Source organism: Gossypium arboreum, chromosome 7 (assembly GCF_025698485.1).
Source record: "Gossypium arboreum isolate Shixiya-1 chromosome 7, ASM2569848v2, whole genome shotgun sequence".
Taxonomy (NCBI): domain Eukaryota; kingdom Viridiplantae; phylum Streptophyta; class Magnoliopsida; order Malvales; family Malvaceae; genus Gossypium; species Gossypium arboreum.
In genome coordinates, this window is record NC_069076.1 from 85,631,295 (window position 1) to 85,658,439 (window position 27,145).

The 27,145-nt window shown below is 34.4% G+C and overlaps 2 protein-coding genes across 3 annotated transcripts; both read left to right on the forward strand.

The window, feature by feature from the left end:
- Window positions 1-12,517: 12,517 nt before the first annotated feature.
- LOC108452989 (protein TIC 100-like) lies at window positions 12,518-18,898 on the forward strand. Of its 2 annotated transcripts, none has more exons than XM_017750846.2 (11): window positions 12,518-13,337; window positions 13,673-13,744; window positions 14,343-14,432; window positions 14,540-14,713; window positions 14,973-15,063; window positions 15,472-15,534; window positions 15,635-15,701; window positions 16,793-16,896; window positions 16,986-17,112; window positions 17,224-17,981; window positions 18,277-18,898. In XM_017750846.2, exons 1-11 carry the CDS (start codon window positions 12,694-12,696, stop codon window positions 18,676-18,678), a joined length of 2,592 nt encoding a protein of 863 aa, XP_017606335.1. In that variant the 5' UTR covers window positions 12,518-12,693; the 3' UTR covers window positions 18,679-18,898. The 2 variants fall into 2 exon arrangements, with proteins under 2 accessions (XP_017606335.1, XP_017606345.1); XM_017750856.2 differs by having other exon boundaries at window positions 13,673-13,739.
- A 1,512-nt stretch (window positions 18,899-20,410) lies between these two features.
- LOC108458212 (protein TIC 100-like) lies at window positions 20,411-26,428 on the forward strand. Its single transcript, XM_017757521.2, has 11 exons — window positions 20,411-21,251; window positions 21,586-21,657; window positions 22,079-22,168; window positions 22,284-22,457; window positions 22,731-22,821; window positions 23,235-23,297; window positions 23,408-23,474; window positions 24,291-24,394; window positions 24,477-24,603; window positions 24,711-25,447; window positions 25,740-26,428. Exons 1-11 carry the CDS (start codon window positions 20,602-20,604, stop codon window positions 26,151-26,153), a joined length of 2,589 nt encoding a protein of 862 aa, XP_017613010.1. The 5' UTR covers window positions 20,411-20,601; the 3' UTR covers window positions 26,154-26,428.
- The last annotated feature ends 717 nt before the right edge of the window (window positions 26,429-27,145 follow it).

Consider the following 27,145-nt stretch of genomic DNA (forward strand, 5'->3'; position numbering starts at 1 on the left):
ATTATGGTTATAATTTATATGCTTATAATCCTTAATGAATATATTTTCAAAAGAAAGAAATGGGAACATCTTCCAAATCCTGTACTAAGAGATAATTAATTTTCAGTAAAGAAAGGTCGAAGCTGTCAAACAGCAGAATAAGGGTAACTTTGAAGAATAAAATTTACTTATTGGCTAATCCATAAATTCTGAAAATTTTATGGTAGAAAGATATATGAGTCTAGTTTCAAATTATTTTAACAGATATTAATTTAGAACTCTGTAGCTCAAGTTATCAATAATTTAGTGACTATGACTCGCGTAGACAACTTGGCTGGAATATGAGTAAATAGTGGAATTAAGTGCAATTATAATTGTTTTACCTTGAGATCATGATGTGAGAATTGGTAGAAGCATGTTAATAAATTGCTTATTATTTTCATATGGACTTACTAAGATATATAGCTTACCCTCTCCTTTTCATTTCTTTAGTGTTCCAGGTTAGCTTGGGGTTGGAGATCGTTAGAGGCAGCATCACACTAACAAATCATCAAATTGGGGTATTAATAAAACTTAAGTGTTTTCAAGTAAGTGGCATGTATAGAGACTTAGTTCTTTGTGATATGTGTTTTATAATTTAGCCAAATGCATTGGCTTATAATGATTCAATTGTCTATAGCCATGAGATGTGGCTTATATTGATTATTGGGTTGTAACCCTATTATATGTGCAAGCACAAGCTTAAAAGTTTCATGTGATGTGTGTATGTGACTTGATATGGTGTGCAATGTCTTAAACAAGCATGTTATTCTACGTATGGACAATATGTTGGTATTTTATAAAGTCGTGAGTTAGCCTTCAATATGAATGTTTGATGATTAAGTTGAAATCTTTTGGTATGATGATAACCATGGTATAAAAGTATAAGTAATAACATAATAGACAAGGCTAAACAAGTGTGAATTGGTGTGTTTAACTTAGTATAAAATGAGTATGTAAAACACATGTATCATGACATGTAAATGTTATGTTGTGGCCTAATTGAAGATGTTTAATCATTAAATGGATGCCATGATATATGTCCTTGATGTTGTCTAAATGTGTGAGGGTTTATGGTTGACCAAGGCTTGAAAAATAGCCTAAGTGTTGACCACACGGGCAGAGACACGGTCGTGTGTCTCAGCCGTATGGGGGATAAGGCCTTAGCACACGGGCGTGTGACTTGATCGTGTGACCCTATTTCATCGCTGACGTCATAAACAGAGAGTTACACGGGCTGAAGACACGGGCGTGTCCCAAGCCACACGGGCGTGTGTGACCATACGGCCTAATCCACTCGGGCGTGTGATTCTCTAATCATGGAAAATTTCTTTGAGTGTTGTAAAATTTTTAGAAGTTCTCAGATTAGTTCCGAACCACCCCCGATGTAAGTTTTGGGCCTCGTAGGCCCGTAATAGAGACGAGTTGCATGTGTGTGTACAACTTTATATTCAAAGAAATTTTATGGCTCGGTTTTACATGTAAGTGTATGTTTAAGTCCGGTAATGCCCCGTATCCTGTAATGGCGTCAGACATGGGTAAGAGGTGTTACATTAACTTTTCAAGAAAATTCTTTAATCAAATTCTCTAGTTGAACAATTCTCATGGCCACCTAATTTAGTCCACATTGAATAAATCAACTCAATTAAATTATTTCCAAAGTCGTAGAATTTCCTTCTAATTCAAATGCAGTCTGAACGAGCTTTTGTTGAGTTAGCGGAGGGACCAATCGAACATATACAATTAGGCTTTAGTAATTGCAATTATGTCCAAAACCATTGTTCCAATAATTCGTAATTTACTTAATTATGGAGTTAGTCCACAAGAAGTACCATGATTGAAAACTCCTTATTGTATACTCTTTACGAAAGTAATTAATCCAACTGCTTTATCCAATGACCTCGTCATGTGAATGTTACCCTCATATGATATCATTGATTCCTTTGAGTTAAATACGTTCACTCAATATAATCTTTTTTTATCTCATTGTCACATTTATGTCTTCTTAATGATTAATAAAATCACTGCCAATAAATGATTATGACAATCGTTCAAGAACAAGAAACCCATTGTCACGTTATATATTTATCAATCCATAAAATATCAATGAGAGGATATCATTAACTCTTTAATCGAGCTATAAATTCCATTATTGCTAGTAAAGTCATGCCATACACAAATCATGTACCCAACATACTGGCTGTGTACTCGATCATCTTTAGAGAATAATCCTCCACTTATATCAAAGCACAACAGTAACTAACTTAGGATTTAGGTAAATCATACCATAAACGTCATAAGTGAATTAATTCACAAACGAATTTAGAATTAATTTATCTTGGGTCTAGTCTAATGTATCATTCTTCCAATGAATGCATCTATGTCTTTACCTGTGGAGTTAACTGCTCCGGTAGTCAATATTAGTCATCTCCCCAATTGGAATTCTAGATGACATAATAATGCTTCTAAGTATTTAAATCAAATGCTCACTTTGATTCTTTTACGAGATTACCAACTCGTTTAGATTATTTACTGAAGTAAGTTATATTTCTAGCAATGTAAACATTCTTACAGTGCCACTTTTCATTAGTTTGAACTTAGACAATCAATGAGCTAATATTTGTTTGTCACAATTTTGCTATGCATGCAAAACATGAAAGAAAAAAACAAAAAAAATATAATAGTGAAATGTGAAATTAACTTTATTTATTTATTTATCATTCAAATATATAGAAAACAATTACATTTTTACTACAATATGGACACATTTCCCAATAATCTCCCACTTGTCCTAGTGAAGTAAATGTTTCATGTTTCACATTCCCATATTCTCGATGTGTTTGTTAAAACTCCTAGTTACAAGAGTCTTAACAAATAGATCCACAAGGTTATCTTCAGAAGCTACTTTCACCACATATAATATTCCTACTACGAAACAGATATTTGGACGTGTGCAAAACATCGCATACATAAGGCTTTCAACTGTCAAAACATATGGAACCTTACTCATATGTTCTCCTTCTGCTGCTTAGGACAATCATCCAAAGAAAGATGAGAACTCGATGTAGTTGACTGAGCGTCTGGCTTCATATCAATCATTGCAAACTGTTTCAGTACCTTGTGATATGTGAAGCTTGTAATTGAGCTATCATTTTATTCTTTCGATTCCTAAAGATTCGAATTCTAAGAATATAACTAGCTTCACTCAAGTCTTTCATGCTAAACTGTTGAGTTAACCACAGTTTAACCGATGACAACTCTTCTACATTGTTTTTGATAAGTGAAATATCATCGACATGCAAAACAAGGAAGACCATATTTTTGTCCTTTATATGCTTATAAACACAAGGTTCATTAGCATTTTGCTCAAACACAAAATTTTTAATCGTTTGATCAAATCTTTTATTCCATGAACGGAACGCCTGCTTAAGTCCATAAATGGATCTTATCAGTTTGCAAGCTTTTTGTTCCTTTCATTTGACAACATAGCCAGTGGGTTGAGCCATGTAAATGGTTTCATTAAGATAGCCAGTGGGTTGAGCCATGTATGCGGATAGACTTGACCATAGCTACTAAAGAGAATGTCTCATCGTAATCGATACCTTCTTTCTGTGTGTAGTCTTTTCCTACAAGTTTAACTTTATGTGTTTCCATTTTCCCTTCCACATTCTCTTACTCTTGTAGATCCCAACCGGTAAGTTTACAAGTTCCCACACTATATTAGATTTCATCGAATCCATTTCGACATCCATGACTTGTTTCCAAAGCTTGGAATTAACGTCCTACATAGCCTCCTTATAAGCGAGTAGATCATGATCCTCGTGATTGACTTCCGTATTATAAATACTACCATCATAGATAAAGAAGTTCGATTTTTTAGAAACTCTTCAACTACGACAGATTCCTCTATGTTATTGATTATTTACAAGTCTTTCAACAACTTTCTCGAGAATTGAACTTGGTGATTGTTCTACAACACCCGAAATTTCCTTAAGTACCACTTTTGTAACACCCTTAACCCATATCCGTCGCTAGAATAGGGTTACAGTACATTACCATAAAAACATAACTTAAAAATATTCAGTTCCAAATATTTCATAAATCATAGCATAATCCATTCAAACATGTGCATATTGTCCTTTATTTGAGCCCTCGAGACCTTAGAAACACTTTAGAAACAATTCGAGACTAAATTGGGAACATTTAAAACATTGAGGGAAAAGTTAGAAAAATTTATACTGCAGAGGGTTACACGGCTGTGTGGCCAGGCCGTGTGACTCACATGGCTGAGACACTGTAATGACCCAAAATTCACAGGCACCGAAAAAGTGAGTTATAGGGCTCCCATCTTAGTAAACTGAGTTTGTAAATAATTATTAGGAGTAATCATAAGTCTAGTTGAGTGTTTAATTAGGTTCAAATTGGGTGAATTTAGCTTAATTAATAGATATTAGGAAAAAGGACTGAATTGAATAAGGTGTGAAAGTCTAATTATAGATCAAAAGAAGATAAGGGAGACTAAATAGGGAATTAAGCCTATTCTAATGAATGTAGCGGTAAAGCATAAAAATCTATGATTTTTATGATTGTTTAATTTTAAAATATATTATTATTTTTATTAATTTATTATATTGTAAATTAAATTGATTATATTATTATATTATGAAATAAATTAAGAAAAGATAAGTGTAAGGTAAAAAATAAAATACAAGTGTATTAATTTAAATCAGTACATTTGTATTATTTATATATAATTAGTAAAAAGATATTTTATTATTTATTATTAATTAGTAAAAGATTTTTATATGATAAATAAATTGAAATTATGACAAGTGCATGGTGATGATAAAATACAAATGTAAAATATATATGTGTACATTTATAATATTTATATTTGTTATTAAATAGATATTTATTATTGTAATAATAATGATAATAATTATTTAATTGATATTATATTATTAGATCAATGAACAAATTAATAAGTTGACAAATATATAGTGATAGTAAAATACAAGTGTAATAAATTATATACATATAATTGTAAAATACATATTTATTTACTTATTATTTAAGAAATAATAATAATTATTAAGTTAATATAATATAATAAACTAGAGTAAAATAAAAGATAAAACAAACAAAATAGAGCATAAAAAAGAAACAAAACCATTCGAAAATAGAGGATGGAGAGAAGAAAAAGAAAGAAAAGGGAGAAATAGGGTTTTTAAAGCTTGGGGTTTAGTTTGGTAAGTCAATTTAGTCCTTTTTCTTGTAATTTTGATGTTTTTGGAATCCTAAAGATAAATACTACTTGTTTAAGTGGAAATTTTGAAAGTCATTAGATTTCTAGGTATTTTTCATGTTGAATAAATTGAAGAATTAGGGATTAAATTGATAGAATTTCAAGTTAGAAGTGAAATAAGGATTGAATTGAAAAATGAATTATAAGTTTTACATAGTAGGGACTAAATTGCAAGAATTTCAAAATTAGGATTTTATGATGAAATTTAGATAGTTATGTCTAAGTTTGGTTGAAAATTGAGTAGAAACAAAGTATGAATTGAGACAGAAAAGTAAGTAAATTTAGTTAAGATTAAAATTGAAATTAAAGTAGAAATTGAATAAGAAATTTAAATATTAAATGTAAATTAGTATTGCATTAATGATTATGAAAATTATCTTAATTTTCCGTAGCTAACATTGCACCCGAGGCATCCACGAAGAAAGGAAAAGAAAAGGTGGACGAAGAATAATTCAAGAAATTACGGTTTGTATTTCTATAATCCGAACTTAATATTTAATTGTTGAAATTATTATTTAATATGTATGGTAAGTGCATTGAGATGATTATTTGAATTGGAGTGAACATTGGTTGAAATTGAAAAGTGAATTTAATTATTAATTGTTACATTTTGATTAAATGTTATGATAAGTAATTAAGGTGAGAATTATTTGTATTGTGTTTTACAATTGAAATGGATTGATTTGGTATGTGATAAATTTATTGAATTTATATGGATATATGTGATTGATGTGGAAATTGAATATTAAATGTATGTTATATTGAAAATTAAATTGATTGGGAATGTGATGAAATAAATATGAATATGTGATTATTGTGGAATTTGAATATGTGTTATTGAAAAGTGAATTGAATTGTATTGAATTATGAATTTATGTGGTTAATTAAAATGTGTATTGATTGGAAAAGTTGAAAGTGAATTGAATACCCTATTAACTGTATCGGGCTAAGTCGGATATAGTTGGCATGCCATAGGATTGGAAGTGTTCAGGGATACTTCGACCTTGAGTCGATGAGGCACTATAAGTGTCGTACTGTTACTTCGACTTCGAGTCGATGAGGCACTATGTGTGTCGTACTGCTACTGTTACATCGGTTTAATCCAATGAGGTACTGAGTACTGTACTGTTACTGTTTTCTTGAGCAAAGCCGATGAGGCACTGAGTGTCGTACTGGTGTGTTGGTTGGATCCTTGTATCCGTCAATGTCTGAGTCATGTTAATAGGGGTAAATAAAAATACTGAATGACTGATTTCTTTAATGATTGATTGTTACTAAATAATAAAGATGAATTGATCGTTACTGAAAATATTGACTGTTATTGAAATGGATAAGTACAAAATACTAATTGAAAAGTGAATAGTTGAATATTATTTACTGATATTGAATAGTAAACTGAAGTATGAGTGAGACATATGAATTATGTATCTCTGAACTTATCTATGAATGGAAAACATTATTGTTCAAATGATTTGTGAATTTATTTTGGAAAGCTAATCGGGTTAGTAGATGAGAAAAATTGAGTGAGTTATAAAGGATTTATCTTTGTAGTGAACAAATATATAATTGTGATTGTCATATGATTTTTAAATGTATGTTATATTATTAAGTGTTCGGATTATAGAAATACCACTGAGTTCATACTCAGCGTACGGTTTGTTTCCGTGCGCAGGATAGGTTAAAGTCAGATTGTTGAATCAACATCCCAGGTCGATCCCAAACTCAATGTGGTGAAGTATATTAATTTTTGGTAATGGCATGTACCTAAAATGTTTATATGTGTCATTTTGGATTGTCAAGGTAAGGATAAAATAAGTAAATTTAGATTTGGTAACAGTATATGTTAGGAATTGGCTTATTTGGTAAGAAATTTAAACTATTTGATAATGTATGTGAAATACTTAAAAAGATTCATCATATAAGCACGTAAAATGTCTAATTTGACATGATTTGAGTAGGTTTGAATGTGATTTAAAGTGATTGAACTGTATTGACTGGTAATGCGCCGTAATCTTGTTCCGGTGACTAAAAAGGGTTAGGGGGTGTTACAGACACACTCCCGTGTAACATTTGAAATAGGGACACATGGTCATGTCCCAGCCCGTGTAACTCTCTGAGTTGGGTCACGCAGTCAAGCCACAAGCCTATGTGCCAGGCCATGTAACTTTTGAAATGGCCTCACACTTGTGTGCTAGGCCGTGTAGCTGCCTGACTTGCAACCTTTTAAAAGCTACAGAGGACACACGACTGTGTCACATGGCCGTGTGCCACACACACCCGTGTCTTAGGTTGTGTGGACAAGAAATAGGCCAAAATGAAGCCATTTCTTTCACCCAATTCAAGCATGTACCTACAAGCCATTTGCACATACAACTAATACGTTAAAACATGCTCAAAACATGCATAATGAGACCAATTCAATAGGCACCTCAATCACAAACAAGCATTCATACCTAAATTTGTTTAAATTGTCATATTTCATCCAAACATGCTTAACTAATTTCTATATCAAAGCATACCCTAATTGATCACATTGCAAACATGCCAACACTTACCACTTTGGCCATAAAACCATGCATCAATTTGACCATATAAACACCAACCATCAAACATCAAAGTGCCAAAAGCCCACCAACCATAATACCATATATACAAGCCAAACATAACAACTAGCTCATTGAACACAAGTCCACCTATACATGCCATTATAACCATGACTAAAACATCGAAATCTATCGATATAATCTTTGGATAGTGTGAAAGGTCTCTGACGAGCTTCCAAACCGATTGAGCTTTTAATAATATATAAAACATAGGATTGAAAACAACGTAAGCATCTAATGCTTAGTAAGTTTGCATAACATGAACATAACTTTCCATTTCTATGCACAACTTTAAAATTTAAACATGAACCAATCCAACATAAGCTTGGCACAAGCCTAAACATCATCAACAACACAAGTTAGTCTTTAAACACATAACTTAACAAAATCATCACATGGTAAGATAGATTTCATGTACATAGCACATTTGAATTCATACTTACACACATAATTTAACAAAATTATCACATGGTAAGATAAATTTCATGTATATAGCACATTTGAAATCATACTTTCCATAAACATGGTTATACATACTTTGATCAACAACAATTCATACATTTCCATAAGTTCTCAATTCAGCTATTGGAACACTTATCGTTCCTTCCCTTTTCATGCCCATTGAACTTCTTAGAATAATATCGCATACGTAGGAAGCTCACACAAAGTGTGCTAAACATATGGTTAAAACCATTCCTTTTCCTTTTCATTTACATTGATGCTCACTCAAGCCATAAATGGGTTTGCTCACACAAGCTGATGGTTGGAGTGTAGCTACATGATGGCACTCACACAAGCTGGTGAGTATCTGCAACAAATGCCAAAAATCAGCCATCGGTAGGACATGCAAGACCGGCACTTGAAACATGGTAACCCTAATGACATGTCATTTGTATCCTATACATTCTTAAGGTTCAAACGGGGCTCGATAGTTGTCGTAACATTGTTGGATTTCTGTCGTAACATGATATGATAAATAGCATAATAGCATATAAATCAAATAACATTAAAACGTTATTAAACATACGAACTTACCTCGATTTTAAAGATGTCGAAATATAATCACAAATTCGAGACTTTATCTTTTCCTTGATCTAGATCCGTATAAGGCTTAACTTGATCTAAATGAGCAAATTCAATCCATTTAATACTTATTCTATTCAATTCAGTCCAAAATTCATACTTTTGAAAAATTACATTTTTACCCCTAATATTTTAACTTCTTTACAATTTAGTCCTTAAGCTCATAAATTAACATTTATGCAATTTCATCCACATATCATGCATGCTGATTTATCTATGGACTCATATCAACCCACACAAATTAGAAATTCACAATTTTATCATGATATTTTACTACTTTAACAAATAAGTCCCCAAATGATAATTTTATCAAAAATCACTTTACAAAAGTTGTTTATTTAACAACAAGGACTCACAATATTTCATCAAAATTCATAAATCATGCAATAGAATTCATGGTAAAACCCTAATTCTTTAAAATTTTTGCAAATTAGTCCCTAGGCTAACTAGATTAAGCTACAATGATCCCGAAAACATAGAAATCAATAAAAACGGAATGAAAACACACTTACATGCAAGGGAGATATAACTGAATGCTCAAGGTGCAAAAATGGAGAATTCTCCCTTTCTCAATTTGGTGGAAAAAGACATTAAAAGATGATGTCTTTTGTTTTTACATATTTTACCTAATTTATTTATTAAATTACTTTATTAACCTTTAACTTTTAACTTAAAATCATCTAATTTATGTCTAAAAATGTCCACTCATAATAATAATGGTCTAATTACCACATAAATCCCTTAAAAATTTAATTTCATAGCTAATAGACACCTTTAACTAATGGAACTATACTTTTGCACCTTTTACGTTTTAGTCTTTTTTACTTAATTAAGCATGCAAATGACAAAATTTCTTAACGAATTTTTTATACTACACTACCAACACACCGTTGACATTAAAATAATAATAATAAAATTTTCACGTCAAATTTGTGGTCCCAAAACCACTGTTTTGATTTCACTGAAAACGGGTTGTTACAACTTTACTTCGAGGCTTAAAGTTATCCATGTAGCTTTCCTCCAGAAAAGTAGCATGAATAGGAACTTTAATCGTATTACATTTTGGCTTGTAGAATAATCCACCATTTGTTTCCTTCGAATATCCTACAAACATGCATAATTCTATCTATGCACCAAACTTCTTTGCATCTTTATCCAGAACGTGGGTCGGACAATCCCATATTTTAAAGTAATTTAGAGCAGGTTTCTTTCCATGCCACAGTTCATAAGGTGTCTTACAAGTATACTTGGATGACATATCACTTATAATATAGTAAATCGTTTGTATTGCATATCCTAGAAGGAAATAGGGAGTTGTGAATAGTTTAACATTGAACGAACCATGTCAAGTAAGGTTCTATTCCTTCTATCAGCTATGTCATTCTACTGGGGAGTACACGGCGCAGTCAACTAGGATAAAATCTCATACCTTATGAGGTATCCTAAGAACTTGTCAGACAAGTATTCCTCAGCCAGGCCAAAGATTCTTTATGGATAAATCTAATTATTTTTCCACTTCTGCACGAAACTCTCAAAATTTATCAAAAGTTTCGATTTTACGTTGGCCATTCACGCGCTACCATGTGTCACTCTATTTGGCTTGAAATGCGTGAAACTTTCATTTTATATTTTTAAAAACCCTTTCATTTATTTATTTTTCCTTTCCCCAACTCTACCTGACCTCTTCATCTTTTACCTCTATTCTATTCGTTTTGTTTTTTTTTCCTCTTTTTTTTTTCCTTTTACCAATATTTTTGTTTTCTATCTCTTTGTGTAATATGTTCATAACGCATATATTGAAGGAAGAAAACAATCGAAAATTTCAACGATTTTTAGTCTTCTCCAACTTCATCTCCTTCTTTTCTTAGACTTTTCAAATCTCTTTCATTTCTTTTTTCTCAAATTTTCAATTCTAAAAAACTTTCAATTTTTTAATCAAAAGCTTCTTCTCTGTTTCTTATTTATGTTTAATCAAAACCCTTTTTAATATATGTTTGGAAAAGGGAGAATTTAAGTTTATAGAGAACATGGATATGTTTTGTTCTAGGAAAACATGAAACTTGTTTCAAAAAGGGTTTTGAGAGTTCAAATTGAATCATTGAGTGGGGACGAAGTTTAGGTTTATGGGTTGTTGCAGGGTGTTGTAATAGAAGTTAATGGGTGAATTTGGGGTTTTGATGTTAGGGTTTGAGGGTTTAATGGGGAGAGAAATAGGAGGTGAAGATTGGACATTAATGTTTCGTGGAGTAATGTTTATTTCTGAAATCTTTGAACCATTATAGTCATGGAAAGTAACCTGAAAAAAAGGGAAATAATAACCATTGCTTATTTGCACTTAACATGGTATTCATCATGTCTATTGTGTAAAAAGATGGTGATAAACTTTTCATCTATCATAAAAGTTATTAGCAATAGTTTTCCCTTTAAAATTTATATGATAGGAAATGTCTTTTTGCATCTTTGTTGTCTACATGTGGTTCAAAGCATTCATGAGATGAAGTTCATGAGATTGTTCGATACATTGTTGAATGGCAATCAAATTTTTTTTTAGCAAAATTGGTTGTGAAGAAGAAGTGTTTGGTTAAGGAAGAGAGGTGAATTAGATTTTTTTTTCTCGAGAATCAAACAGAAAAAAGCGAATGGAAGAGAAGGGTTTTAAGGTTGAGGAAGGAAAAGATTGTGCAAAAAAAAGTTGACTGTCACTGCAAAACAAGGAAGGAAAAAATGAAAAAAAAAAGAAAAAAAGTTGTTGCAGCCAAAGAGGTAGAAGAAGACGATGGGGAAAAAAATTTCAAAGGAAAAAAAATAAATTAAAAGGTTTTTTAAAAAAATAAAATGACATGGAAAATAATTAAAGGGGGATAGCTTTTCAGGCTAAAAAAAGTGGCACGTGGCAGCATGCAAGTGGCCAGCACTTCCACATCAGCAAAAATTTAATGCCATTAGGCTTAGGTACCAATATAGTAGACGAAAAAACAAGTTTAGGTACTAGTCTAGGATAAAAAAAAACCATAAATACCAATTTGAGAGAAATGTACAAGTTCACGTACCAATTTTATATTTAACCTTAAAATTTATAATTTCATATTGTAGTTTAAATGGATGCCGTACTCTGATTCGATTGAATTTTTGGCGAATCGCAATATTTGGCACGTCAAAGTGCCATTGATAGTTTTTGCAATGATCGAGATGCACATATTTGTGAGTGATGCGCCAATTCGAGTTTAGGCATGAATCTGATTGAGTGATGCAACGGTCCTATAGGGCGTGCTTTCAGCCTCATGGCTGCCACCTTAGCGGAAAATGCTTCTCTTGGTTGCTATCTGAGAAAAAAAAAGCTTACTAGAGGACACATTTTCAGTTTTTTTCTCAAAAATTGATCTATTTTCCTAAATTTAAGAAAATCGACCTAAATCCATAATTGACTTTTAAAATAATCCTTTTTATCAAATTAACAAAAAAAAAATAATTACCAAAATCAACATCAAAATTAAATCTAGATACCAAAAATTACATTTACCCAAAATTGAAAGGACAAAAATCACTAAAAGACGTGGAAAATGCCAAAACGCCCGAAACCCTTTTGAAATGATAAACCGCTGTCTTCAATCCTAACGATCCTTTTCTTCTTAACATTCTCTACCTTATCTTCTTCAACCTCTCCCTTCTTTCTACTGCAAAGCAATGTCGAACGAAGAGGAACAACAACTCACTGAGTCACAAGACCCAGAAGATGATGAAGAAGAAGAGCAAGCACCACAACTTACTGAGTCGCAACAGCAATATCCAGACTCCGACTCCGACTCCGACTACTCCTCCTCTTCCTCTGACGACTACATCGAGGAATCTGATTCCGAAACCCTCACCTACACCCGACCCGGAGAGGCCCCACCCGAAACCGTAAACACCCCCGAAACCAACATCCGCAGGTACACTCGGGTGCTGGAGAGCAAGAGAATCAAGAGGATCCAAGAGGAAGAAGACGAAGACTACGTTTACTTTGAAGACTTATGGGATTTTCCACCAGACCCCGAGAATTGGCGGGAAGAGGATTTGAAGGAGTATTGGGTGGATGCTCCGCTGGAGATGACCAAACCCGGTTGGGACCCGGTTTGGGCTGATGAGGAAGATTGGGAAATTGTTAGGGATGAGATTAAGGAGGGCCGGGACCCGGGGATTGCCCCGTTTTATGTTCCTTATCGGAAGCCTTATCCGGCTATACCGGACAATCATTATGATATTTCGAACCCCAAAGCAGTTATTGAAGAGTTGGATAGGATTGAGGAGTTTCTCAATTGGGTCAGCTACATTTTCCCTGATGGAAGCTCGTATGTTAAACCGACTCTCTCTCTTACTCTTTTCCCCTCATTTTGTTACTATTTGTCTTGTTAAGGCATGCAATTACTTAATTGCAGTATGGTAGTTTATTTAGGACTGGGGAGTTTGCAAATGAGGTAGCTAAATGTGCATTTGGATAAGTTTGAACTTGGTCAATTGCACGAAGCAAAATTGTAGCTTTATGTTGAAAGTCAGTCCTCCACTCGTTTTTAACCCAGTAGTTTGCTTTTGACATGTTTGAAGTTCCGGGTAATGGTATGCCTGGTTCTTGTCTTCCTTTGACTTGTTTGATTACTCATTATAGTCATTCTGCATTTTGTTTAAGGTATGAAGGCACGGTTTGGGATGATTTGGCTCATGGAAAAGGTGTTTATGTTGCAGAACAGGGGCTGGTCAGGTTTTTCAATGCTTAACTCTTCAGTCTTGATTTCTTGAATGTTTGTATCTCTTTACTTTATCATAATGCTGTTTTCTGCTTTCTTCATACATATGTTCTCGTACCATCCTGGATCGAAGGATCCTTAAACATGCAGATAAGATTGTTTGTAGTTGTAGGAGTCAGTGATGTCAAGCACTGAGGTGCTAGGGTATAAAAGCAATGAGACCCTTTCGGGCAAGGCACATTAGATCAGTCACATACCTGGTGGCTGGTGCACCTAGGTGTGCTTTCTTGTATGGCGGTAGGTGCAAATAGAAGCTTGCCCAATTGAAGTACTCTTCCATTTCTCTTATTATTATTATTATTATAAATAAAAAAAGTGGACAATATCAAATTCCTTACCTGCGTGGCTCTAGTGACTTGAGTGCACCTTGTGCCCTTGACAACATTAGCAGGATTGAAATTGTCACGTTTGCATTATTCAACCCTGAGAGTGCTCTTTGAATATTTCATTTTCCTCTCTTTTATGGTTCCATAAATTGTTCTGTATTGGACTAATAAGTTGCATCAAGTACTTTTGAGCTGAAAAAAAATTACAAGATGCTTCCTTTTATAGGTATGAAGGTGAATGGCTGCAAAACAACATGGAAGGTCATGGGGTTGTTGAAGTTGATATACCTGATATAGAACCTGTGCCAGGTTCCAAGTATGTAACAATTTGTGAACTATTTATGATGCACTTTGTTATAGTATAGGTTTCACAATCTCAGCAATGGATTTATAAACGAAGTTGGAATTTTCCCATTTTGCTAGGCTTGAAGCAAAAATGCGAGCTGAAGGGAAAATAATATCAAGAGATTTCATGACTCCAGAAGATAGAGAATGGTTAGAGATGGATGTTGAGGATAGCATTCGCCTGGCGGATGGGCAATATGAAATACCATTTTATGAGAGTGATATATGGATCAAACATTTTGGCAGAAAACCGTATGTTTCTTTATCAAGTATTCTATTTCTTTCTGTCTTATTATTGTCGTCATTGCATTCGAATCTGCCTCATTTTAATTTTTGATCATGTGCATGTTGCTTTTCCTAATCTACTCAATGGTCCAATCTGCATGTGCACATATTGAGCATTTACGTTGTATCATGCGAGGCACTTGTACCTTTTTCTGCCAAACTTTTGAGACTTTAGCAGGCATATCTCTCAATTGTGGTGTTATGAAGACAAACATTTCTGTTTCAGGGAGAAGGGTCGATACCGTTATGCTGGCCAGTGGAAGCATGGCAGAATGCATGGATGTGGTGTATATGAGGTCAATGAGCGCACCATCTATGTATGTGCTTAAAATATAAACCATTTTGTTTGAGTCTGAATTTGTGTAATTGAATCCATTTCTTCCATGAAGATGTAGTGTACATAAGATTCAATAATTGTTGCTGCAGCTCAGTTTTGCCCTCTACTTTATAGGCCTCAGTTTTCTTTAAAAATAATGCTTTCTAGTAACATAATAGTTGAAAAATAGAAAATTTATTCAATATTTTTCAAAAGAAAGATGCTAAGATATAATGGTTTTAAGAGAATGCAACACATTCATCGATCAATTTGGTTGGTGGTTGATACTATATATATACACACACATAATATATTATTCTTTACTTGTTGTATGAACCATTTCAGCTACTCAAACTCTCTTATAAAAGTGCTTGACTGCTTTTGTATTCCATAATTTGTAATGGTGCAGGGTAGATTCTATTTTGGAGAGCTATTGGATGATTTAGATGGTTGCGATGATAACATTTCAGCGGTATTCTTAGATTTTTTTCTACTTAATAAATAGTTCAAAATGAAGTTGGGGGGAGTAAATTCTATATTATGGTATTTCTCTGACATTGTATTTTTTTCAGATGCATGCTGGTATTGCAGAGGTTGCTGCTGCTAAGGCTCGGATGTTTGTTAATAAGCCAGATGGAAGTATGTAGTCTTGCTTTATTAACTATTAGATTTGAATAGGCACAAAATCTTGTTTGACACAGTAACTTCTATGAGTTTATACATAGAAACATGATAGATCTCTGTGTGTTGTGGACACTTTTATTGGTTGCATATTTAAGAGGAAAAAGGCATCCGTCTAAGTCTTTAAAGCGATTTTACGTCACTTTTACTTTGGGTTTAGTTTATTTTAAGCTATTTTTAATTATTAGGATTTAGTTGTTTTATTTCCTTCTAGAAACATAGTTTTATGTAATTAATCCCTATTTAAGGACTTATTGGAGAATAAAAACATAAGCAGAATTTCTATCTATTTTTTAAGAGATCTAGGTCTCTCTCTAAATGAGCCCTAAAGGTTTCAGTCTCCCTTCGATGAGTTGATCATCAATCACCATAGGTCATTCTAGGAATAGTGATAAAGGGAAGGCCATCGCTTCCAGCGTTCCTGTTAATCACCCAGTGACTTGGTCCTATCCCCACGTTCTCAACACTGCAAGTTTCTTCGACAAAAATGCATGAGGTATATTTGACGTAATTCTCTTATAATTGTCCCTACAAGCATCTGTTATGGTTGACACAAGAGTTCTCTCCGCTAGTGTCAATCATGCCAACCAATGTTCAAGCTTGTGCTATATAGATCATGGTTGTAGAGCTATGCTCGATTAAGAAATGGAAAGAGAGGAAACTAAAAGGAAAATAGAAGTGGCTGAACTTTGTACCTTGTGGTAACTGGATAAGTCAACATTTTGACTTGTGATGAAGGTGACTATATTGAAGTTGTAGATTCTTATATTTAGAGATGAATATGGGCTATAAGTTATCGATGCTAAAACCTCCCTCGAAGTCTTCTGCTTATCTGTTTATTGGGAGCAAAAGGAAGCTCTTTGGAGATTCATGGAGCCTCTTGATGACTGTTCTGTATAATTTGTTATCTGAAATTTGAATGCATGACTTTTTCTGTTGGATTTACCCTCTACATGGTACTTTGGAATCCCTAATCTCTATGCCTTTTTACATTTAATCACTGACAATTTTAAACATTAACCTTATATAATCTTGACTTGCACGCATAGTGGTTAGGGAAGAGAGAGGTCCTTATGGTGATCCTCAACATCCATATTTCTATGAGGAGGAAGATGTGTGGATGGCACCAGGCTTTATCAATCAGTTCTACGAAGTAAGTAAAAGCTTTTCTTTTGCATGGTGGATTCTTCCTGTAATAATGAAAAGGGAGAAAAAATAAGTATGTTAGTTGGCACTTGGCAGGTTCCTGATTATTGGAAGACATACGTGCATGAAGTTGATCAGGAAAGAGAAATGTGGCTAAACTCATTTTATAAAGCTCCCCTTAGGTTACCAATGCCTGCAGAGCTTGAATATTGGTGGTCGAAAGGTATTCTTTATTCGCTTCAGTTATTATTTCTTAAGTCTCCGAAAGGGATATCAAAAATTCTTTTTCTTTTTTGGTTTTTTTTAAATGGATGTTTACCATTTTCTTGATCAGATGAGACTCCTGAGTTTGTACTTATCAACAAAGAACCGGAACCTGATCCTGAAGATCCGTCAAAGCTAATATATACTGAAGACCCACTCATTTTGCATACCCCAACTGGACGATTGATCAATTACATTGAGGACGAGGAACATGGTGTCCGATTATTTTGGCAGCCACCTCTGAAAGAAGGTGAAGAGATTGATCCAAAGAAGGCTAAGTTCCTGCCCCTTGGATTTGATGAGTTCTATGGACGGGAAGTGATTCAAAAAAGGGATAATATATGGAAGCGTCTAATAACGGCAATAGAAAATGCGTTGAAGCCAGGATTTGATAAACTAGAAAAGTGGACTGAAGAGAAGAAGAAGGCTAGTGAGTTGAAGATGAAGCTTATTGAAAAGGAACTTGATCTTATAGAGGCTGAACTGTGTTTGGAAGAGGCCATTGAAGACATGGATGAAGAGTTAAAGAAGAAAGAGAAAGAGGAGGAGAAGAAGATGGAAATGGGTTTGCTGGAGGATGAAGAAGGTACTTCTGTCGTGGCTAACCAAGAGGAAAAAGGCATTCCCAAAGATGTTCACAAAGTTGTTGATGAAGAGGAAGATGGAGAGGAAGACGAAGACGAAGATGAAGACGAAGAGGATGATGATGATGATGTTACACAGTCCAGTTTTGGATCTGTTGCTGCTGATCAGAACGGAAAGAAGCCTAGGGAGCCTCCATTCTCTTCATCTTCATTGTCGTTTGCTTCTTGCAGCCTTGTTTCAGCGGTAAATTCTTATACAATTCAATTTTATTTCCATGTTTTGTTCTCATTTCTGTTCTAACTCTGTAATTTGCATGTGGAGGAAAAAATGGTCTATGAAGGTATAGCCTTTGCTCTTTGACTAATAGGGAATTTGTCTGAAAAGCCTTTATTCCGATATCAGATTGTAACCGAAATGACCATTAATGTCTATTCTGTTTATTTTCACAATTCTTTATGCTAATTGAATGGGTAGTCATTTGGAAGTTGCATTGCTTTTATATTGCAGATTTCAATAGTTACTATCTTTTGCTTTACAGGTTCCATCTACATTGCGAGAATCAATTTTAGCACTGAAACAACGTAGATTACCACTAAAATCCCATCCTCCGTCAAGTGTGGAAAGCGCCAGTGATCCATTGAAAATAATTGATTCGGTCAGTTTCCCTTTTGTGCTAGGCCACAAAGGAAGGTTGAGGGCATTCAAGCAAGATCATCATAAGTTTCAACCAGAAAACCAATCTAGTGGAAAGAAGTGTCAGTTACACTCCTTATGCAAGATCTTATCATGTCCTTCAACTACTACCAGAAGTCGTGTAAGACGACCTGGAAATCTTAACCGTTCTGAGCTGCATGCTGCACCGAAGAAATATTCAGACATCTTATCTTTGCATATTCCGGTTTGTTATTTGGAATCATACCCAGATACTAAAAGGCATTGAGCCTCATTGTAGGAACTTGAATGATTGCACTTACGAGGGTCAGAGTCTTTGTTGAGGTTGCATTTGATTGCTTTTTTGGCCAATCTTAATTTAAAGTATACACTTAGCTTTTATTTTTTGAAAACAGAGAAAAGTAACGTCTAAGTTAAGACATTGAAAAATCATTGAGCTTTGGCACATTTTTTCCTATGCAAAGAAAAAGCTTAGACCATTGGCAAAATCTCATCTGGAATATTTCTTGGATGCTTTGATTCTTAGAAGAAAGTTGAAGGATCAACGAAAGTTTCATTCAGGCAATTGGGATTTGGGGTGAATGATCAACTTCAATACTTTTGGTCCTATTGGTTTTATTTTCATGTAAAATTTCACATTGGGAGTGCTGTGGCTAGGAGTGCAAATGGGAAAAATTTATACTCTTGGAAGATATTTGGGTTTGGCTTGAAGGTTTTTTGAATATTGGAAATCAAATTTGAATTCTACTTTGTGATTTACAGCAAGTTGAGCTATCACATGAGCTTTAATATTTGAGCTTGACTTTGATTCGTATTCGTATCAAATTTTGAACATTAACAACCGAATATGAATCATGAGAAATGGTTTTATTCTTTTATCAAGTAAACATGGTAAATGGAGCAATCTCAAGATTGATGTTTAAAGTAAAATTCCCTTGCATTTCAAGTCAAGAATATTTGTTTAAACCACCATAAAATTCCATCACTTCTGCAAACTGTGCATCTGAAGCTCAAGACTCCTCAGCAAATATTGTGGTCCAAATGCAACGAAAATTAATGTTTAAACACCATAAAACTCCATTACTTCTCCAATCTTGAAGAACCAACATTCATAATCATGTGCTATAAGTACAAAGACTCCTCAGCAAATATTGTGGTCTAAAAATAACGAATACTAATAATTAAATCACCATAAAACTCCATCACTTTTGCAATTTTGAAGAATCAACATGACATCTAACACTTGGAGGCTCATAATCATTTGCGTAGGTACAATATATTATTCTTTGAAATGTTTATTGTACTTGTGTTGTCAAATGTTGCAACACTTTGTTTAACACCATAGTGATCTCTAACGCTTGCTTTATCTAGAGAAGTTGTGTACAGTAACTTCAAGCAATGATATGCTTAGTGTTGATAGTTGATATGGAGATAGAAATTTGCTTTCTACTGTCAGTGCAGTCAACATAAATATACCCAGCTATCAATTTAAATCCAACAATGGAGGTTTCTGTTGGATAGTCTAGCAATTTAAATTCAATAATTAAGCATATAAATATATAAATAAAGATACATCCATCAAAAGAGTGTCAAATATGATTCTTCAATAATTCTAGCCCAAAAGTTTAGTAAATGAGTTCATAAGCAATGGATGATGCACTATAAAAGTTTATCTGTTTAAGTTCAATATAAAAATTTAACCTTTGATAACCTAAGAAAAAGGTGTGGAGAATTTTATCTAGAACCCTGAAATTGTTAGTGCCTCCTTCCCTGAAATACTACCCTTGTATCGATCCATTTCATGTTTTTGTTTCACCCGCTAAATTTTAATTTCTATGTTTTTTTTTTCAAACATTTAATAATTTTTAATTTTTAAAATTTTTAAAAATTTAAAATTAAGATAAAATTAAGAAAATGCATTAAATTTAAAGTTAAACATTTTAAAAATAGTGAAATATTATTATCTACCAAATTCACATGAAAAAAAACATCATTTGTCAATACTTACCAAAATGAAAATAGAAAGCAAACATAGGTACCACAAAAATCACTTAAAAGACATGGAAAAGGCCAAAACGCCCAAAACCCTTTTGAAATGATAAACCGCTGTCTTCAATCCTAACGTTCCTTTTCTTCTTAACATTCTCTACCTTATCTTCTTCAACCTCTCCCTTCTTTCTACTGCAAAACAATGTCGAACGAAGAGGAACAACAACTACTCACTGAGTCACAAGACCCAGAAGAGGATGATGAAGAAGAAGAACAAGCACAACAACTTACTGAGTCCCAACAGCAATACCCAGACTCCGACTCCGACTCCGACTACTCCTCCTCTTCCTCTGACGACTACATCGAGGAATCCGATTCCGAAACCCTCACTTACACCCGACCCGGCGAGGCCCCACCTGAAACCGTAAACACCCCTGAAACCAACATCCGCAGGTACACTCGGGTGCTGGAGAGCAAGAGAATCAAGAGGATCCAAGAGGAAGAAGACGAAGACTACGTTTACTTCGAAGACTTATGGGATTTTCCACCAGACCCCGAGAATTGGCGGGAAGAAGATTTGAAGGAGTATTGGGTGGATGCTCCGCTGGAGATGACCAAACCCGGTTGGGACCCGGTTTGGGCTGATGAGGAAGATTGGGAAATTGTGAGGGATGAAATTAAGGAGGGCCGGGACCCGGGGATTGCCCCGTTTTATGTTCCTTATCGGAAGCCTTATCCGGCTATACCGGACAATCATTATGATATTTCGAACCCCAAAGCAGTTATTGAAGAGTTGGATAGGATTGAGGAGTTTCTCAATTGGGTCAGCTACATTTTCCCTGATGGAAGCTTGTACGTTAAACCGACTCTCTCTCTCACTCTTTTCCCTCATTTTGTTACTATTTGTCTTGTTAAGGCATGCAATTACTTAATTGCAGTATGGTAGTTTATTTAGGATTGGGGAGTTTGTAAATGAGGTAGCTAAATGTGCATTTGGATAAGTTTGAACTTGGTCAATTGCACGAAGCAAAATTGTGGCTTTGTGTTGAAAGTCAGTCCTCCACTCGTTTTTAATCCAGTAGTTTGCCTTTGACATGTTTGAAGTTCCGGGTAACGGTATGCCTGATTCTGGTTTTGCTTTGACTTGTTTGATTACTCATTATAGTCATTCTGCATTTTGTTTAAGGTATGAAGGCACGGTTTGGGATGATTTGGCTCATGGCAAAGGTGTTTATGTTGCAGAACAGGGGCTGGTCAGGTTTGTCAATGCTTGACACTTCAGTCTTGATTTCTTGTGTATGTGTATTTCTTCACTTTATCATAATGCTGTTTTCTTCTTTCTTCATACCTATGTTCTAGTACCATCCTGCATTGAAGGACCCTTAAACATGTAGATAAGATTGTTTGTAGTTATACGAGTCAGTGATGTCAAGCACCAAGGTGCTAGACTATATCAAACTCCCTACGTTGTGGGCTCTAGTGACTCGGTCTTGACAACACTGTTAGGATTGAAATGACAGCGTCTGCACTATTCAACCCAGAGTGCTCTTTAAATATTTCATTTTCCTCTGTTTTATGGGTCTAGAAATCGTTCCATATTGGGCTAAGTTGCATCAAGTACTTCTGAGCTGCTTATGCTTTTTTTAAAGAAAAAATTTACATGATGCTTCCTTTTATAGGTATGAAGGTGAATGGTTGCAAAACAATATGGAAGGTCATGGGGTTGTTGAAGTTGATATACCTGATATAGAACCTGTGCCAGGTTCCAAGTACGTAACAATTTGTGAACTATTTATGATGCACTTATATTATAGCATAGGTTTTACAATCTGAGCAATTGATTATAAATGATACAATGAAGTTGGAATTTTCCCATTTTTCTAGGCTTGAAGCAAAAATGCGAGCTGAAGGGAAAATAATATCAAGAGATTTCATGACTCCAGAAGATAAAGAATGGTTAGAGATGGATGTTGAGGATAGCATTCGCCTGGCGGATGGGCAATATGAAATACCATTTTATGAGAGTGATATATGGATCAAACATTTTGGCAGAAAACCGTATGTTTCTCCGTCAAATATTCTATTTCTTTCTGTCTTGTTATTATTTTTGTCATTGCATTTGAATCTGCCTTCTTTTATTTTTATTTTTGATCATATGCATGTTGCTTTTCCTAATCCTACCCAATTGTCCTATCTGCACATGCACATGTTGAGCATTTACATTATATCATGCAAGGCACTTGTATCTTACTTTTTCTGCCGAACTTTTGAGACTTTAGTAGGCATGTATCTCAATTCGTGGTGTTAAGAGGGCAATCATTTCTGTTTCAGGGAGAAGGGTCGATACCGCTATGCTGGCCAGTGGAAGCATGGCAGAATGCATGGGTGTGGTGTATATGAAGTCAATGAGCGCACCATTTATGTATGTGCTTAAAATATAAACTGTTCTGTTTGATTCTCAATTTGTGTAATTGAATCCATTTCTTCCATGAATGTGTGGATTTATTTTACATAAAATTTTGTATGTGTTGCTGCACCCAAGTTTTTGCCTCTGCTTTATAGGCCTCAGTTTTCTTTAAAATAATGCTTTCTAGTAACATAAAAGTTGAAAAGTAGGAAATTTGTACAATATTTTTTCAAAAGAAAGATGCTACGATATAATGGTTTTAAGAGAATGCAAAACATTCATCGTTCTATTTGGTTAATGGTTGATACTATATTACATGCACATATGATATATTATTTTTCACTTGTTGTATGAACCATTTCTGCTACTCAAATTGTCTTATAAAAGTGCTTGACTGCTTTTGTGTTCGATAATTTGTAACGGTGCAGGGTAGATTCTATTTTGGAGAGTTATTGGAGGATTTAGATGGTTGTGATGAGAACATTTCAGCGGTATTCTCAATTTGTTTCCTACTTAATAAATAGTTCAAAATGAAGTTTCGGGGGAGGGGATTGGAATAAATTCTATATTATGGCATTTCTCTGACATTGCAGTTTTTCAGATGCATGCTGGTATTGCAGAGGTTGCTGCTGCTAAGGCTCGGATGTTTCTTAATAAGCCAGATGGAAGTATGTAGTCTTGCTTTATTAACTATTAGATTTGCATAACCACAAAATCTTGTTTGACACAGTAACTTTTAAGATTTTATATATGGAAACAAGATAGATCTCTGTGCAAGTTTCTTCAACAAAAAATGCATAACATCTTTAAAATTCGACTTGTTCAGGTATATTTGACATATAATTTTCTCTTATGATTGTCCCTACAAGTGTCTGATATGGTTGACATGAGAGTTGTGTCCCCTAGTGTCAATCATGCCAATGTTTCAAGCATGTGCTAATTAGATCATGGCTGTAGAGCTATGCTAGAGTAAGAAACAGAAAGAGAAGAAAACAAAAAGGAAAATAGAAGTGGCTGAACTTTGTACCTTGCAGCAACTGAATAAGTCAACTTTTTGGCTTGTGATGAAGCTGAATCTTTTGAAGTTGTACACACTCATATTTAGAGATGAATATGGGTTATAGCTTATAAGTGTTATTGTTGCTAAAAGCCTCCCTCACAATCTTCTGCTTATCTGTTTATTGAATGCAAAAGGAAGTTCTTTGGAGATTCAAGGGGCCTCTTGTTGACTGTTTTGTATAATTTGTTTAATGGGTCCTCTAGAATAGATTTGAAGTTCAACTGCAGTTTGTCATGTCGGATGTTCCTCGTTGCGGAAGGCCTGACTTGACTATACTCTGAAATTTGAATGGATGACTTTCTCTGTTGGATTTACCCTCTACATGATACTTCGGAATCCCTATGCCTTTTTACATTTAATCACTGACAATTTTAAACATTAACCTTATATAATATTGACTTTTTATCTTGGTTTGCATGTATAGTGGTTAGGGAAGAGAGGGGCCCTTATGGTGATCCTCAACACCCCTATTTCTATGAGGAGGAAGATGTGTGGATGGCACCAGGCTTTATCAATCAGTTCTACGGAGTAAGTAAAAGCTTTTCTTTTGCGTGGTGGATTCTTTCCACAATTATGAAAAGGGAGAAGAAATAAGTATGCTTGTTGGCAGGTTCCTGATTATTGGAAGACATATGTGCATGAAGTTGATCAGGAAAGAGAAATGTGGCTGAACTCATTTTATAAAGCTCCCCTGAGGTTACCTATGCCTGCAGAGCTTGAATATTGGTGGTCGAAAGGTATTCTTTATTCGCTTCTGTTACTATTTCTTAGTCTCCAAAAGTGATATGAAGCATCCTTTTCTTTTTTGGTTTTTTTAAATGGATGTTTACATTTTCTTGATCAGATGAGACTCCTGAATTTGTACTTATCAACAAAGAACCGGAACCTGATCCTGAAGATCCGTCAAAGCTAATATATACTGAAGACCCACTCATTTTGCATACCCCAACTGGACAATTGATCAATTACATTGAGGATGAGGAACATGGTGTCCGATTATTTTGGCAGCCACCTCTGAAAGAAGGTGAAGAGATTGATCCAAAGAAGGCTAAGTTCCTGCCCCTTGGATTTGATGAGTTCTATGGACGGGAAGTGATTCAAAAAAGGGATAATATATGGAACCATCTAATAACGGCAATAGAAAATGCGTTGAAGCCGGGATTTGATAAACTAGAAAAGTGGACTGAAGAGAAAAAGAAGGCTGGTGAGTTGAAGATGAAGCTTATTGAAAAGGAACTTGATCTTATAGAGGCTGAACTGTGTTTAGAAGAGGCCATTGAGGACATGGATGAAGAACTAAAGAAGAAAGAAAAAGAGGAGGAGAAGATGGAAATGGGATTGCTGGAGGATGAAGAAGATACTTCTCTGGTGGCTAACCTAGAGGACAAAGCCATTCCCAAAGATGATGTTGACAAAGTTGTCGATGAAGAGGAAGACGGAGAGGAAGAGGAAGAGGAGGATGATGATGATGTTACACCTTCCAGTTTTGGATCTGTTGCTGGCAATCAGAAGGAAAAGAAGCCTAGGGAGCCTCCATTCTCTTCATCTTCATTGTTTGCTTCTTGCAGCCTTGTTTCAGTGGTAAGTCTTATACAATTCATTTTTATTTCCATGTTTTGTTCTCATTTCTGTTCTAACTCTGATTTGCTTGTGGAGAAAAAATTGGTCTATGAAGGTGAAGCCTTTGCTCTTTGATGAATAGGGAATTTGTCTGAAAAGCCTTTATTCTGATATCAGATTGTAACTGAAATGACCATTTATGCCTATTCTGTTTATTTTCACAATCCTTTAGGCTAATTGAATAGGTATTCTTTCGGAGGTTGCCTTGCTTTTATATTGCGGATTTCAATATTTATCATCTTTCGCTTTACAGGTTCCATCTACATTGCGAGAATCAATTTTAGCATTGAAACAACGTAGATTACCACTAAAATCCCATCCTTCGTCAAGTGTGGAAAGCGCCAGTGATCCATTGAAAACAACTGATTCGGTCAGTTTCCCTTTGGTGCTACGCCACAAAGGAAGGTTGAGGGCATTCAAGCAAGATCATCAGAAGTATCAACCACAAAACCAATCTAGTGGAAAGAAGTCTCAGTTACACTCCTTATGTAAGATCTTATCATGTCCTTCAACTACTACCAGAAGCCGTGTAAGACAACCTGGAAATCTTAACCGTTCTGAGCTGCATGCTGCACCAAAGAAATATTCAGACAGCATCTTATCTTTGCATATTCCGGTTTGTAATTTGGAATCATACGCGGATACTGAAAGGCATGGAGCCTCATAGTAGGAACTTGAATGATTGCACCTACGAGGGTCATTCTTTGTTAAGGTTGCATTTGATTGGTTTTTTGGCCAATCTTAATTTTAAAGTATGCACTTAGAAAGAAAAATAACGTCAAAGTTAAACATTGAAAAAGCATTTTGAGCATTTTCTCCTATAAAAGAAAAAGCCCAGATGACATATTCCTTCGATGCTTTCATTCAGGCCCGGGGGGAATGATTAACCGGAGTTTCATGTAATTTTTAGCTTTGATTAATCGGATAATTTATACTCGAAAATCATTTGGAATTTAAATTTTATTCAAGTGATTTTTTTTTTATGTTTGATTAGCATTGGAAACTCTCAAAGCAAATTTTGAGCATAAACATTCGAATTTTATCTAGTTATAGATCCAAAGGACCTTCTGACAGGTGGCATTTTCATCATGAAGCTGCTTTTTTTTTTTTTACATTTTAGAAAATGGTTAAAATTTAATTTTAGTCATTATAATATGTTTAAATTTGATGTTTACTTTATAATTTAATTTCTAATATAATTTGGTCCCTATATTTTATAATGTTATTAATTAGTCTCAATAGTTAATATTGTTAACTAATTTTTTTTTTCTTCCTCTTTCGACACGTGCCACTTTCATAGTGAAGCTTTTTTTTTTCTTTTTACATTTTAGAAAATAGTTAAGTTTTAATTTTGGTCGTTCTATAATTTTTAAATATGATATTTACTCTATACTTCAATTTTTAATAGAATATGGTCCCTATATTTTGTAATGAGCCTCAATAGTTAATATCGTGATATATAATTTGAATGCCTTAAAAGTCGTAGAGGCTGACACATGAATATTTCTTTCTTTTAGGTTTACTTTGCTTCTTCTTCTTCTTTTTTTTTTCACTAAGACAATGGTCAAATTTCAATTTTGGCCCCTAGACTATGTAAGAAACTTGAGATTTAACTTAAATGCTTTAGTTTCTTACATAATTTGGTCTCTTTACTTTTAT